Genomic DNA, 14,902 nt, shown 5'->3' with positions numbered 1-14,902 from the left:
TGAGGGTGTCTGCTATCTGCTGAGCCAGACAGTCCCCCAAGAGCCTCCCAGGGGCAGGTTAGAACTAGTGTTTTGGATGCCCCACCGGTAGCGCCTGGGCTCCTCAGCCTTGAGCTCTACGTCAGGAACCGGTCCCTCCAGCAGGAAGCTGCCCAGGGCTGAGGCAGGCATCCCTCCCAGGAGAAGGGTTGCCGTGGCAGTGCCTCCCTGGTGCGGGGTGAGCCTCGGGCTCCCGGGGCAGGCCCTTGTCAGCCAGGTCAGTGACTTCCTGCCGCACAAAAGGATGTCTTCCTGCCATTCTTGGCTGTCACTCTGATCCCCAGAGGCAGCTCCTCAGAGAGGCAAAGGGCTCCTTGAGCAGAGGAACCCTCCTGCCCTGTGCCTTGGCCTCAGGCACAGCCTGACTCGGAAGGCATCTCAGGCCTTAGGATGGCTTTCCTACAAGGGAGCCTGCTATGCCAGATGGGGCAGGACCCCCCCACCTCCCACTGCCCCCCTGAGTCACAGACCCACACTGATGGAGCCTCAGAGACCCTCTCTCCACCCGTCCATCCAGGACCTGTCAGTGTCCACGGTGACCTTGGCGTGGATGTCGATGACCCGAGTCACACCCCCTTGTCTCTGACCCTTGACCTCCATTCCCAACTCCGCCCAGGATACACCCAGTGCTTCATCATCTCTGGAAGTGCTCCACTTCTGAAATCTCTGACCACAGCCTCCTGTGTGTGCGACTCATCCCCTTGCTTCCTCTCAGGACACCCGCTCTGTGACTCCATCGAGACTTCTCATTTCTGGACCCCACTCCATTTTCTCTGCTCTGTCCATTCCTTTCTGACTTCCCTTCCTCTTCCTCTCCGTCTGGATGCTGTGGTCCAGTTGGTTTTCATCACCCTCAGCTTCTCAGTCTCCCATAGCACCTGCCCTGCCCAACCCCTCCCTGAAGGGTCACCTTTGGGCATTAAGCCCTCCTTGGATTGGAGCTCCCAAACAGCTGTGGGGGAAAATGACGCAACCGTGGGGACCGAAATTCCTATAGGTCCGTGATCTCCAGTTTTCCCCGCGCTCCATCCTTACCTGGCTTCTGTTCCGAGCTCCTCTGCTATCCCATTCTCCGTCTTTCCCCTCAAATCCTCCCCTGCTGCATTTTCCCAGCACTTGACCTTGCCTCTGAACCCTAATAACAATCGGGGTTCCAACCTCCACTGGCCCCTGCGCTCTCCTCTCCAGGTGTCCCCTCCTCCCCTGCCCTCCTGTCTGGGTGTGGGAGGGGCACCTCTCATCCAGTCCCTTCCTCCTGTGCTTCAGAACCCATTCCCTCTGGTCTCTCTGGAAAGCTGCTCCATCAGCATGAAGTCTTCTCTGTCTCCTGTCCCTTGAGCCTCTCCTTCTCCGCCGGCTCTTTTCTCTCAGTTGAGAAGTAGTCCACAGATGTTATGTTCAGAAGGGAACTTCCATCAACCCTCCCTGGTGCCCTGGGCCATCAACATTTACTTCCCTCCTGCCGTTCATCCTTCCGCCCGCCACCCCCCGTGGCCCAGTTCCCAGCCCGAGGACACCTGGGACTGGCTTGTCCTCCCAAGCCCTCCGTGTTGCCAGAGCTCACGGGCACTTTTCAGTGCTTCTTGCCAACATGTGACCATCGACAGCCCTGTTCTTTTTGAAGGATTTTCTGCTCAGTTTCTTCTCTGCCGCTCCTGGTTTTGCCCTTGTGTCCCTCTTCTCTCTTTCTCGGTCCCTCTGAGCTTCCCTTCATCCATGTGCCCCTGAAGTAAAGGTCCTTCTCTTCTTTAAGACTCTGTCCTTGACCATATCTGTTTTCTATACAACACCCTCTTCCTAGGCAACCTCATTCACACTCGTCACTTCAATTACCGCATATATATTGATGACTCCCAGATCAATACCTCTAACCCAGGCTTCTCTCCCTTTCCAGACATGCATTTCTGTCTAGCTGCTTTCTAGCTCTTCTACCTGGATGCCTTACAGCACCCCAAACTCAGCATGTTCAAACCAAACTGATCATGTGCTTGGGCTCAGTCACAAAGTTGTGTCTGACTCTCTGCGACCCCATGGGCTGTAGCCTGCCAGGCTCCTCTGTCTCTAGAATTCTCCAGGCAAGTGGGTTGCCATTCCCTTCTCCAGGGGATCTTCTCAACCCAGGGATCGAACCAACCAGGGGTTGGTTCAATCGATCAACCCAGGGGTCTCCTGCATTACAGGCAGATTCTTTACCACTGAGCCACCAGGGAGGGCCCTAGAGATGGAGAATTGAATTAATTATTTACTATGCGAGTCAAAAACCTCCATATGTCCCTAGCTTCCTCTCTCTCATCTACCTCTCCCCGACATTGAGCAAGGCTCTGTCTTTTTTTTTTTCTTTTGGCCACACCCTGTGGCATGTGAAATCTTAGTTCCTGGACCCAGGATTGAATCCTGCATTGGAAGTGTGGCGTCTTAACCACTGGACCACCAGGGAGGTCTCTAAGCTCCATCTTCTTAACGTCTCTTGCATCTCCCCCTCCTCTTCTCCCTTTGGATCGGGCTCTAGTCTTCTCTCCTATGGATTCCTGCCTAAGGGGTCCATGCATCCTCCACTCATGGGCCGGTGGGATTTCTGTAAAGAGCAAACCTGACCACGCCCCTCCCAGGGAGAGAACCTTCAGGGGCTCAGAGCGCACAGGCTTACATCCTTTAGCCCCTGCCCACCTCTCCACCTGCACCTTAACTGCTGCCCACCCCTCTCCAGTTATTCTGAACCACCTGGAGTTTCCTCAGCGCTTCCCATTGTCTTATGCTTCCAGGCCTTCATGCCTGCTTGTCCCTCTGCCTGAAATGCCCTCGCCCCTACTTTGTCTGGTTAATCCTTACTTGTAGCTAAAGACAGCGCAAGCAACACCTCCTCCGGGTGCCTTCCACGGCCCCCTTCTCTGGCTTAGATGCCTCCTCCTCTGTGCATTTCACCAGTTTTCGTGTCTGGCTCCCCCACAAGATAGCTTTGTTCCTCTTGCAGTCATCTTTATATCCCCAGAATCCAACACAGAGCCTGGTGCTGCAGAAGCCACTGAAAGTGCCTGTTGACTACATTGTGGACTGAACGGAGGAAGAGAAGGGCTGAGTGACTGGGTGAAGCCCCGCGTGGAGGCGGGGAGTCTCCTGGGGGCTTCCTGACAGAGGCGTCTCCTTGCAGGCAGTGGAGGAGCTGCTAGAGTCCTTGGACCTGGAGAAGAGCAGCTGCTGCATGGGCCTGAGCCGGGTGAGTTGACCCTGCAGGAAGGCAGCCGGGCCCACACTCTGGTCACCCTTGTCCGGATGGTTGTTCCTCCCCTCCTGCCCTCCCCACTCAGTCCAACTTCTGGAGTCTCCTGGGGCCCCTGCTGGGTCTTGTCCCCCAGCCCCCTCACCCCAGCTGCTCTGGGGCTGCACTTCCTCTCAAATGGGCTTCCCTGGTGGCTGAGATGATGATGAATACGCCTGTAATGCAGGAGACCCAGGGTTGATCCCTGGTTTGGGAAGATCCCCTGGAGAAGGGAATGGCAACTCACGCCAGTATTCTTGCCTGGAGAATCCCATGGACAGAGGAGCCTGGGGGGCTACAGGCCATGGGGTCGCAAAGAGCCAGACACAACTGACTGACTGACACTATTGCTACAACTACTTCTTTTCAAGCTGCCCCCTTCAGGGCTGGGGGCCAGGAAGTTAGATGCTCCAGCTGCAGCAAACTTGACTCTGCTTCCCTCTCAAATATTGGCTTGCTCAGGGCCAGGAACACCTCTGTGATGTCAGGAGGGAGTGGGTCGGAAGGTGGTCCTGAGTGGGCCTGAGTCCTGGTGTGGGGAATGGGGAAGACTGAGAGCTGGGAGAGGCGGAAAGAGCGTCTTCATTGCTGAGCTGTCCAGGGTCTCAAAGAGGAAGCAGGGCTCTGTGAGGCTGTGCCGCTGCTGCCTGCCCACAGGCCGGGTTCCTCACCTGATTGGAATGTACATAAAAGGCAGGCGTGCCCGGCCCTGAGTGCCAGCCTGCCGCATCACTCCACCCCAGAGGGCCAGCCGGGCGTCCCTCCCTCGGGGCTGGGAGCCTGCGTGTCCCCCTACTGAGACTGGGAGGCTGACAGGCAGCATCCACGGACGTGCTCCAAGGGCCGAGGTGGGCAGAGAGCCGTGGGGAGTCCCGGGGAGGGTTCTGGACTGTCCATCTGTCCGCAGAGAGGGAGGGAACTCGTGGGGAGAGTGAGGTAGCAGGGGATGCTTGCAGAAAGGGCTCGCACTCCGCTCCTCAGCTCTGTTCTCCCTGCTCTGTGTTCTGAGTCATGATTTTGATTCCTACCGCCCCCTCCCTCTCTCCCTCTTTCCCTGGGAATCCCTTTCCTGTCCTCCTGTCTTTGGGTCTGCTGTCCCTGGTTTTTCCTTTTTCTTTGGGCCCCGGCAGTCCCTGCTGGTCTGTGTTCCTTGGTTTCGGGCTCTGCTATTTTCTGCTGCTTTCCTGGTTCTCTCTGCCTCCTGTGGTCCCGCCCTCTTCCGTGTCGTCTCTCGGGTTTTGGTCTCTGCTGTGTCTGGCTCCTTCCTCTCCTCCTCCCCACTTCTAAGTTCTTCTTCCCTGGGAAGCCTGAAGTCAGATTTTTTTCACCACAGCCTCTTTGGTCTTTCTCTGGGTGGGGTCCCATCCAGGGACTGGCAGGCTGAGCTACTGGCTAGCCTTGGGGGGATGGCACCGTCTCCAAGGCATGTCTTGGGTAGAAGAGGGCCTGTCCAGGCTGGTCCTCTTCCCAGCTGCTGTGTCTGTCTCTCGGCATTGTCCCAGGCACCTGCTAAAGCCGGTGAGCCCCGGAGCCCACTCACCCTCAGAGCAGAATTAGGGGCAAAGTCAGATGTTTGCTGACATCTGGTTTGAAAGAGAAATTTCTGGGTTTCTAGGCTGCGGTTGGGCTTCCCTAGTGGTTCAGCGGTGAAGGATTCCCCTGTGGTCCAGGAGCCACAGGAGATACAGGTTTGATCCCTGGGTCAGGAAGATCTCCTGGAGGAGGGCATGGCAACCCACTCCAGTGTTCTTGCCTAGAGAATCCCATGGACAGAGGAGCCTGGTGGGCTACAGTCCATGGGGTCGCAAAGAGCTGGACACGACTGAGCGACTTAGCACGCACGCACACAGGCTGTGGTGGTAAGCGAGGATTCCTGTGTGTTTGTCACATTGTTCCAGAGGAAAAGCGGTCTCCATCTCATCCCACAGGTGGCTGGGAGTGGAGCTCAGGCAAGGAAGTTTGGGGGTTTAAGAGCCTCCCTGACTTTGTTTGTAAAATACGTATGGATGGGTATGTCTGGGGGAGGAGATGGCCCTGAGATTTCACCTAATACCCCAAAAGACTCAATGGCACAGACAGCTGTTAAGAGAGGCTCACTACTCTCGACTCTGCACCACCCTTTCTCCAGAGTCTCCGTGTATTTCTGGGCCATTCTCCATCCCCCTCCCTGGCATCTCGCTGCTTCTGCCTAGTCAGACAGCTGCGTGCTGACCACTAGCACGTTGGCCCCCTCCCTCCAGGGACCTGGGTCTTCCCCACGCGCTGTGGAATCTCAGGCTTCCGCACTGTGGGACACGGAGGCTCAGAGAGGGCTGAGACCCACGGGAGATGCCCGGTGCTCAGCCTTATGTGTTGTGGAGGACTGAGCTGGCTTTCTCCCAGGCCAGCCCCACGGTACTCGGTTCCTGCCAGGAGACAAAACGTTCCCAGCAGAAAGTGCGGCCGTCTCCCCACTCCTTCCTTGGAGGGAAGCCTGGGGACGCCATACCTATTGGTGCTGTTTCCTGTGGAGTTCATGTCTTCTCTGTACCCCTCCAAAGTGAATATTCTGTCTTCTGGGCTTCGTGGTGGTGGTCTATACTTCCACGGCCTTTGCCCTCTCTGAGGATACCAGAGTCCTGTTTTTTTTCACCTGACCATTTCCCCCTCTTCTTCTCTTAGCACAGAGAATTTTACCCAGGCCCAGCTCAGGGCAGAGAAGACTGAGAGGAAAGGCCAGGTGTGGGGGCGCCCAGCTGGTTCCTCTCACATCTGCCCTCCTACCCCCAAACCTGTATGACAGGTCCCTTGCCTGGGCCAACCCCCGCCCACCCCACCGGTTTTTTCACGAGGTGAAACCTGGGTGTGGGGGTGGGTGTTGGCACATGAAAGAGGAGACGGTCTGGAATGAAACTGAGTGGGGAGGGTGCGGAGAAGGGGCCCCCTCCCCACCCTCTCCCTTCTCTGCACGCCGCTGCCTGGTATTTCCTTCCTTCACACATGTGCCATCCCCTGATCCCAGGAGGCTGGAATCTGTGGTTGGGCCTGTGGTGGCCGTGGTGGCCGTGGGCACAGGGGCGTGGGTGGCCCTGGGGACAAAGCCACCAGAGGTGTTGTGGGGCGTCCACAGCACATCCTTCTTGTCCCAGATGACTTCCTTCTGGCCTCCGTCTCCCTCGTCTCTTTCCCACAGTACTCCCTCCCAAGCCTCCCCAGCCGCCAGCCCTCCTCCCCCTTAGACACCAGGGTTTTAGGCTCTCCCCAGGCCAAGGGCCACGCCCTGGGCCTGCTGGTTTTCTGTGCCAGCTGCTTGTTCCTCTACCGGGCTGCCCCCTGCCTCTCTCCTTCCCCACCTTCATCTGGCCCATGTCTCCACAGGTGTTCTTCCGGGCAGGCACATTGGCACGGTTGGAGGAGCAGCGAGATGAACAAACCAGCAGGAACCTAACCCTGTTCCAAGCGGCCTGCAGGGGCTACCTGGCCCGGCAACACTTCAAGAAGAAGAAGGTGCTGCTCCAGGGACAGCCTGGTCCCTTTACCCAGCCTATCCGGGCAGAGCTGAGCTCCAAGGGTCGGGGTGGGACTGGGAGGGACATTCCCATGGGGCAGGAGGCCGGGCGTGGGGCTGTGAGTTATCTTTGTCTGGGGGACAAGAGGCAGGACCTCCCAGGGGCACCCTGGGCCAGGGCAGGGGATGGGCAGCACCCCCCTGCCACCCAGAGTGCTCGTGTGCCTGGTGATGAGACTGTGTGGCCTGGTCCGAGGCTGGGTGGTGAGGAGCAGGGCCCAGGCAAAGGTGGGCTAGGGATCGCAGGCTGCTCCATGAAGATTAAGGAGCTGTGTCAGCGACTCCTTTTCTTATTAGCAAGTCCATAAAACAGCCAGCACCGCCGCCTCTTGTGTTTCAGCAAGATTAGGTTTTATAGCACATCTAGGCCGGCGTGCTGGAAATAATCAGGCAGCAAATAAAGCAGACGAAATTATTCCTAATGATGGCAGATCGGTTAGTGCCCAGTGCGGTGCTCCAGGGGCCGCACTCTCTGCCGCCCACTCTCTGAGGATTGGAGGGAGGCTGGGGGCAAGGGGTGGCTCAGGGAGTGTTTGACTTGAGGTGGGTCCAGTGGCCAGAGGGGCAGCCCCAGAGGCTGGGGCTGGTGGCGGGGACCATCCTGGCTGGACTCGGGTCTGACAGTCTGCTGAGCACCACCCCCACCCCAACTTAGATCCAGGACCTGGCCATTCGCTGCGTGCAGAAGAACATCAAGAAGAACAAAGGGGTGAAGGACTGGCCCTGGTGGAAGCTCTTCACCACCGTGAGACCCCTCATCGAGGTCCAGCTGTCAGAAGAGCAGATCCGGAACAAAGACGTACGGAACAGCCCGGGGAGGGGAGGGCTGAACTTCATCCACGTGGGCCAGAGTTTTGCCAACTTGTCTTGGGCTCCCCAGTGCTCCTTTTTGCAGTCCAAAGAGCTGGTGTCCTTGAACCATGCCCAGCAAACAGAAGGCGTCCTTCTAGGGTGCTGGCTGAGCCCCCGGGTATCCTCTTAAGATAAAACCTCAGGCGTCCACCGCCCATGGGGAAGGGTCTAGGGAAGGAGCCCCAGGCAGGCGGTGGCTTCCAGTTCCCTCATGTCACGGCTTGAGCTTCACCAGCTTGGTTCACCCCAGGGGTGCAGATCCTGCCCCAGCGTCTCCCAGGGGCTCTGCCTTACTTTGCCCTCCTTCCTGCGCCCTAGGAGGAGATCCAGCAGCTGAAGAGCAAGCTCGAGAAAGTGGAGAAGGAGCGGAATGAGCTGCGACTCAGCAGTGACCGGCTGGAGACCCGGGTGAGTGAGTGATTCCCAGCACCAGCCAGACTGACCCCCCTCTGCAGGGTGCCCGGCCCAGGAGGCCCCACCCCCCACCCCCCCACAACTGTTCCAGCTGAGTGAGGCAGTCAACGGGTGGTGACTCCCTCCCCCATCAGATCTCAGAGCTGACATCGGAGCTGACGGATGAACGTAACACAGGAGAGTCCGCCTCCCAGCTGCTGGACGCAGAGACCGCGGAGAGGCTCCGGGCTGAGAAGGAGATGAAGGAGCTGCAGGTGAGGGCAGGGCTGAGCTAGTGGCTGCCACACGTGCTAGTGCCTGTCTGGTCCCCCTAAGACACATGGCATCCTTGCCACCAGCCCAGCACCCCTGTCTGCCCTGGTAAGCTTGTGACCATGGTCTGTGTGGTTCAGGGGCACGGGCGGTACTGTGAGGGGGTGGGGCAGCACGGCACATAACCACCTCTCTGCAGACCCAGTACGATGCACTGAAGAAGAAGATGGAGGTGATGGAGATGGAGGTGATGGAGGCCCGTCTCATCCGGGCAGCTGAGATCAATGGGGAAGTGGCTGATGGTGACACAGGTGGGTCAGAGGCCGGAGGACTTGGCCATGGCCTGAGTGGCAAGTTCTGAAGCCCCCCCTAGGCAACCACACCCCTCGTCTCCTGTCTGTAGAGCTGTTATAAGGCTACGTGAAATAAATTGATGAGAAAGTAGAGGTCCCAATAAGTGCAGGGGATTATCATGGAAGGTGGTAACAATGGCAACCCACTCCAGTATTCTTGCCTGGAGAATCCCATGGACAGAGGAGCCTGGCAGGCCACAGTCAATGGGGTGGCATGAGTCAGATATGACTTAGCAACTAAACCACCGCAGCAACCATGATAATGACAATGTTTGAGGACCATGGTCTGGCGGTCCTTGGGAGAAGACAGCACATGGGGCCGCATCACTCTCTCTAGGCTTCTCCCGGCTAGTGGCTCCTTCTGCCTTGGAAGGAAGTCACTGATCCAGGGACCTTTCTGAGTCCCTCTGGCTGACTCCACCTGCTCCCCAAGCCTTCATCCCCCTCCACCCCTTCTCGGGGACTCTCAGCATCTCATTCTTCCGCTGTCTGCCCCCACCCCACAGGCGGCGAGTGGCGTCTGAAGTATGAGCGAGCCATGCGGGAGGTGGACTTCACCAAGAAACGGCTCCAGCAGGAGTTTGAGGACAAGCTGGAGGTGGAGCAGCAGAGCAAGAGGCAGCTGGAGAGGCGGGTGAGGCTGGTGCCGGAGAGGTGTGGGGAGGGCTGGACGCCACATGTTGGCGTGGGGAATGGCCAGTGAGCCAGGCAGGCCCTGGGAGCACAGGGAAGGGTTGGCGCTGGATGTGAGGGACACCCAAGGGCAGACTACTGTCAGAGTGTCTTAGATTCCCTGGACGAGACTGACTTCATCCTTGGTCCCCAGACCACCCTCTCCTTCGCCCACTGCCCTCTCCTCACCTCCTCCACCAGTACCTCCAGGCCTCTCGAGGGCCACTGACCCTGCACCCCCGTCTCGCCCCCCTAGCTCGGGGACCTGCAGGCAGATAGTGATGAGAGCCAGCGGACGCTGCAGCAGCTCAAGAAGAAGTGCCAGCGGCTGACAGCTGAGCTGCAGGACACCAAGCTGCACCTGGAGGGCCAGCAGGTCCGCAACCACGAGCTGGAGAAGAAGCAGAGGAGGTGGGTGGGTCCCCTGGCCTGGATGCAGCAGGCCTCTTTGAGCAGTTCCCTGCCTCCCTCCAGGGAGGAGAGACGAGAGGGCCTGAATTTGGCCCTCTCATCTGCCTGGTCCCTCGCCCTGGAATAGGAGTCAGGGTCTGACTTCTGACCTCCAAGGCGCATGTAGACCACAGCGTTCCTGACAGCCTGCTCAGGGCTCTGCTCTCAGATGTTGCCTCCCTCACACCCCAGTGTGTGCTGTTACCCTGCCTGGGATCTAGAAGGATGAGCGTCAGCCAGGCCCCATGCAGGAACCACTCCACGGTGGTCCTGCCCCTTGCACCCCCCAACACCCGGCTCCCCATTCCTGTGCCCCCCCACCCCCGCCCCTGTTGCCTCAGCTACACAAACACAGACTCCTGGCTAATGTCATTAAACTACCTGCCACTTCCATCTCATTATGATAATGCCCCGAAGTGGCAAAGGTAGGGGGGACAGCCCTCGCAGGAGAAAAGCCAGTCTAAATTAATTTCCCAGGCCAGGATGGGAATGGGACACCTTTATTAGGAACAGGGAGGAACCCCCACATTCTGGGAACAGCAGGACGTTCCAGGGAATGGGGTGAGCACCCAGTTCCCCTCTGCAGAGGACGGGTTCTCAGAAGAGGCACCGGTTGCTTTTGTGAAGGGACAGCCCCATGGCCCTGGGGGTAAGGAGGGCAGGGCTGGGTCCCTCCAGGGACCCGGGGTTACCCTCGGCCTCCTGGGCTCATTGCCAAGTGAGGGGCACTAGGAAAGCCTTATATTCTTCTCCCCCAGCGCTCTGACTCTCTGCTCCCCTGGTTCTTATCTGTACCCCCACCCTCCCTTTTACCTAGAGACAGGCACCCTTAGGGGCCCCCCTTGGAGCACCCCATGACAGTGCCAGCTCGACCTAGTTACTATCTTGCTGCACTCCCTGCTGGGTAACTTATTAAGTTTCAGCGGGCCTGGAGTTTTCTTACTTTTTTTTTTTTTTTTCCTTAACGTGGGGTTGGGATGGGAGTGAGCTTGTCAGTTTTCTACAGGGACAGGAACCCGATTAGCTATTCCAGGAAGGTGTTAAGAGGAATTTCAGCAATTTGCTCCTTGTTTGGAGTCACTGGGCAGGAGATGGAAGGCTGGGAAGTGGAGGAAAAAAGGAGGAACCCCCCACCCCGGCCATGGCCCGCGTTCCCCCTTGAAGCATGCTGCCAACTGGGCACAGGGGGATGGGGTCCCCAGCCCGGGGTGGGGTGTCCTGGGGTGATGGGGTGCTGCTGGGACAGGTAGGCCTGGGTAGAAGCTGGGGCCCAGAGGTGGCCCGTCTAGAGCTGTAGAAAGTGCGTGAGATGAGGCAGGATGTTCATTTCCACCCCTTCTGACACCCCTTCTGCCTTCACCCTGGTCCCTCTTCCTATCCTTTGATCTGTTGAAAGAGAAAAGGCTGAGACTTAATGCCAGAGGAGAGTCTGTCCACTTTTTCCCTGGAAGCAGTCTGTGGGTCCCTCTTAGGCCCCCTTGATGAAATGCTCCCCCACCCCTCAAGCCCAGACCAGGTTGCTCAGCAGGGCCCTGGTGGCCTGACCTGTAACCCCTCTGCGCTGGCCCCAAGCTCAGGCTGCATGAGTCCTCCCGTCTTGCACCCTGTCTGGGTCTGTGGCACCACTTCCTGGCAGCCTCCGGGTGCTGGGGGCTGTGACTCTTCCTTCATCTGATGGAGCCGCCATGGCCATGCTCCCTGGCAGGTTCGACAGCGAGCTCTCTCAAGCACATGAGGAGGCCCAGCGAGAGAAGCTGCAGCGGGAGAAACTGCAGCGGGAGAAGGACATGCTCCTCGCTGAGGCCTTCAGCCTGAAGCAGCAGATGGAGGTGCGTGGAGCTGCCTGCCGTCCATACCTCCCCCCGCCCCAGGCTCGGGCTCGCCCAGGACCAGCCTCATCTTCTCTTTCCCTCCAGGAAAAAGACATGGACATTGCGGGGTTCACCCAGAAGGTTGTGTCACTGGAGGCCGAGCTCCAGGACATTTCCTCCCAAGAGTCCAAGGATGAAGCTTCTCTGGCCAAGGTCAAGAAACAGCTCCGAGACCTGGAGGCCAAGGTTAAGGATCAGGAGGAGGAGCTGGACGAGCAGGCGGGGACCATCCAGATGCTGGAGCAGGTGCTGAGGGCTGGGCCAAGGGAGGCAGCACTGTCCTCTCCATGTGGGGCAGAGGAGGACGAGATCCTAAATCCAATCGGTCATCCCTTCTCTTATTCACAAAGTACTGAGGGGGCACCTGATCTGTGCCAGCCACAGTGTGAAGATAATTAAGCTTTTTCACGGCACTTTCCATGAGAGCAGATCTTAATTGAGCTCCACTGGTGAGGGGCTCAGGAGGCAGGGTAGCTGGAAGGCCGTGAGCCCGTCCAGCCTGCCACTGAGCCACCGTGTCAGTTCAGGCAGCTAGAGCCCCGAGGCCAAGTGGAAAAGCGGCAGGATTGCCCCCGCGCCCAGCAGCCTTCCCTGGGCCTGTGCCAGGCCTCTAGTAAAGGAGTTCAGTTTCTCTGGAGAAGCCAGCTGCCACCAGAGCAAGGTGGGAGCACAGGGAACTGCTGGCAGAGACGTTCCTGCTCCTGAGCCCAGGAAGAGCGGCCGATCGGGACGTGGTGGGGAGGAGTTGGGGTGCTGCCAGAGAAGAAACCCAGCCCTTTACTCCCATCCACCTGCAGGCCAAGCTACGACTTGAGATGGAGATGGAGCGGATGAGGCAGACCCATTCCAAGGAGATGGAGAATCGGGATGAGGAGGTGGAGGAGGCCCGGCAGTCATGTCAGAAGAAGGTAAACCAGTTGGCTCTGACCCGTCCAGTAGAAACACTGGTTCCCCCATCACTGCTTTATAGTAATAACTTTTCCAGATGTAAACTATTATATATAGGATGGATAAACACTAAGGTCTTACCCTGTAGCTCAGGGAGCTATATTCATTATCCTGTGATAAAGCATAATGGAGAAGAACACTTTTTAAAAAAGAATGTCTCTATGTACATAACGAAATCACTTTGCCGTGCAGCAGAGATTGGCACAACATTGCAGATTAACTATATTTCAATTAAAAAACAAATCTAAAGTAAGGGCTTTTCTGTTTTCTTTACCTCTGTTTTCATTCAGTCGCTCAGTCATGTCTGACTCTCTGCGACCCATGGACTGCAGCACGCCGGGCTTCCCCATCCTTCACTATATTCCACTGCTATTCAGGACTGGGAAGTTCTGCTTGGGATCCTGGCGTTGGCCAGGATGTGTGCTGCTCTGAGGGTCCGTAGAGAGGCCCAGGCCCTTGGGGAGCTAACACCCCCCTGCTTTCTGTGCCAAGCTGCAAGCACAAAGGCTCTGGAACAAGAGCTCCCACCTGGGCCTGCGCCGCTGCTCGTGGCCTGCTGTCCCTCCCCTCCCTCCAAGGCTGCTCTGAAACCCTGGGAACTTTGAGTTCAGGGTATGCCCCTCCAGGTCATCCATCTTCAGCCCCTACCCCACTATTCTCCCAGGGGCGCAGGGGGGTCCAGCAGGGAAGGGGCTGGCTGGCACCTGACTCTGAAGGGACCCATGGGCCCCTGTTTGCAGTTAAAGCAAATGGAAGTACAGCTTGAGGAAGAGTACGAGGACAAGCAGAAGGTGCTGCGGGAGAAGCGGGAGCTGGAGGGCAAGCTGGCCACACTCAGTGACCAGGTGAGCAGAGACCACTGGCTGCGGCGGGGAGAGCCGGGAGCAGGAAGGCGCTGGCTCTGTAGGGCCCTGCCAGGAGGGTGATCACCTGCAGGAGGGTGATCACCACCCAGGGCACACCGGGCTTTCTCACCTCGGCTGGTGTGATCCCAGCCCTGCCACTATCGTTGCTCATTAAGGCATCTCTGAGAGTGAGTGCAGGGCGAGGAGGGGGCTCGGGGAAGACAAGCAGAGGCCCTGTGGCGGAGCCCAGAGCCCCAGCCCTTGGTGTCCACCCAGGTGAACCAGCGGGACTTTGAGTCAGAGAAGCGGCTCCGGAAAGACCTGAAGCGCACCAAGGCCCTGCTGGCAGATGCCCAGATCATGCTGGATCACCTGAAGAACAACGCACCCAGCAAGAGGGAGATCGCCCAGCTGAAGAACCAGGTATCCGCAGACAGGACGTCATCAGTTCCCTCTCCCTCTTGCCCCTGCCAGTGGTTCTTGAATCCTTGGGAAGGACGGTGATAGGGAAGCGGGGAGAAGCTGGACTCCTGAGGGTCAGCGTGTGCTGTAGGCATGACAGTCAAGCCCAGAGTGATGTGGATGGCCCAACACCTGCCACCCTGTCGTGGGCAGAGAAGTCAGTGCACTCAACGCATCACAGCCCTGGGGTCTGAAGTGAACAGAGGAGAAGGAGGAGAGTGCCAGGTTCCCTCTCCCCGGGGAGCCCCCTGCACAGCCCTCCTGTCCCTGGGGAGTGGCTGATGTCCCTCCCTGGGGTGGGGGTGGGGTTGGCTGTGTTCAGTTGGAGGAGTCAGAGTTCACGTGTGCAGCGGCCGTGAAAGCTCGGAAAGCGATGGAGGTGGAGATCGAAGACCTGCACTTGCAGATCGATGACATCGCCAAGGCCAAGACAGCGGTAAGGACGCGGGGTGTGCAGAGCCGGATTCGGGCGGCTGAGGGACAACGGAGCCATGACAGTGGCTCCTTTTATGCCAAACAAGGCTCCTTCCCCAGCCCAGGACTTTCTGCAGGGAGAGTAGGCCTCCACTCCTCTGCCTCTCCCCACTTAGAGGCCTGGGAGGGGGCGGCGAGACGGAGGAGGAAGCCAGCGAGGGCCCATCTCCCTGTTTAACCACCTGCCTGTGGGAGCTTGGCCACAGGCCCCAACACCATAAATAAAGCAGCTAATGTGGCTGAGGGATGTAAACAGGTACCTAGAGATTAGCAGAAGCACCGATAAGAGGACGGGATGACTCTGTTTCCCTCCCCTGCCCCCGGCCAGCCCCACTGACAAGCCCAAGTGGCAGCTAATTAGAGCGCTTATTTAATGCCTCCCTTTTAATTCCCCACCTCTCCCATGGCCCATCCATCGGCCGAGAGCTCATTACTGGGATTCGGCCGCTGGTATACCTCCTCGGGCA

General features: G+C 58.2%; 1 protein-coding gene across 20 annotated transcripts in view; it reads left to right on the top strand.

Moving 5' to 3' along the window:
* MYO18A (myosin XVIIIA) overlaps nt 1-14,902 on the top strand; it is a 101,198-nt gene that overhangs the window by 68,822 nt on the left and 17,474 nt on the right. For all 20 annotated transcript variants that reach the window (XM_059878456.1, XM_024980686.2, XM_059878453.1 and 17 more), the window contains 14 exons: nt 3,188-3,253; nt 6,653-6,781; nt 7,498-7,641; nt 8,013-8,102; nt 8,243-8,362; nt 8,560-8,671; nt 9,220-9,347; nt 9,642-9,796; nt 11,541-11,664; nt 11,752-11,952; nt 12,504-12,614; nt 13,395-13,499; nt 13,776-13,922; nt 14,284-14,397. In XM_059878456.1, coding sequence (XP_059734439.1) covers nt 3,188-3,253; nt 6,653-6,781; nt 7,498-7,641; nt 8,013-8,102; nt 8,243-8,362; nt 8,560-8,671; nt 9,220-9,347; nt 9,642-9,796; nt 11,541-11,664; nt 11,752-11,952; nt 12,504-12,614; nt 13,395-13,499; nt 13,776-13,922; nt 14,284-14,397 — 1,746 coding nt within the window. The remainder of the gene's footprint in view (nt 1-3,187; nt 3,254-6,652; nt 6,782-7,497; nt 7,642-8,012; nt 8,103-8,242; nt 8,363-8,559; nt 8,672-9,219; nt 9,348-9,641; nt 9,797-11,540; nt 11,665-11,751; nt 11,953-12,503; nt 12,615-13,394; nt 13,500-13,775; nt 13,923-14,283; nt 14,398-14,902) is intronic.

The sequence above is a fragment of the Bos taurus genome, chromosome 19, assembly GCF_002263795.3.
Source record: "Bos taurus isolate L1 Dominette 01449 registration number 42190680 breed Hereford chromosome 19, ARS-UCD2.0, whole genome shotgun sequence".
Lineage (NCBI taxonomy): Eukaryota > Metazoa > Chordata > Mammalia > Artiodactyla > Bovidae > Bos > Bos taurus.
This window is presented reverse-complemented; position numbering and strand designations above follow the sequence as displayed.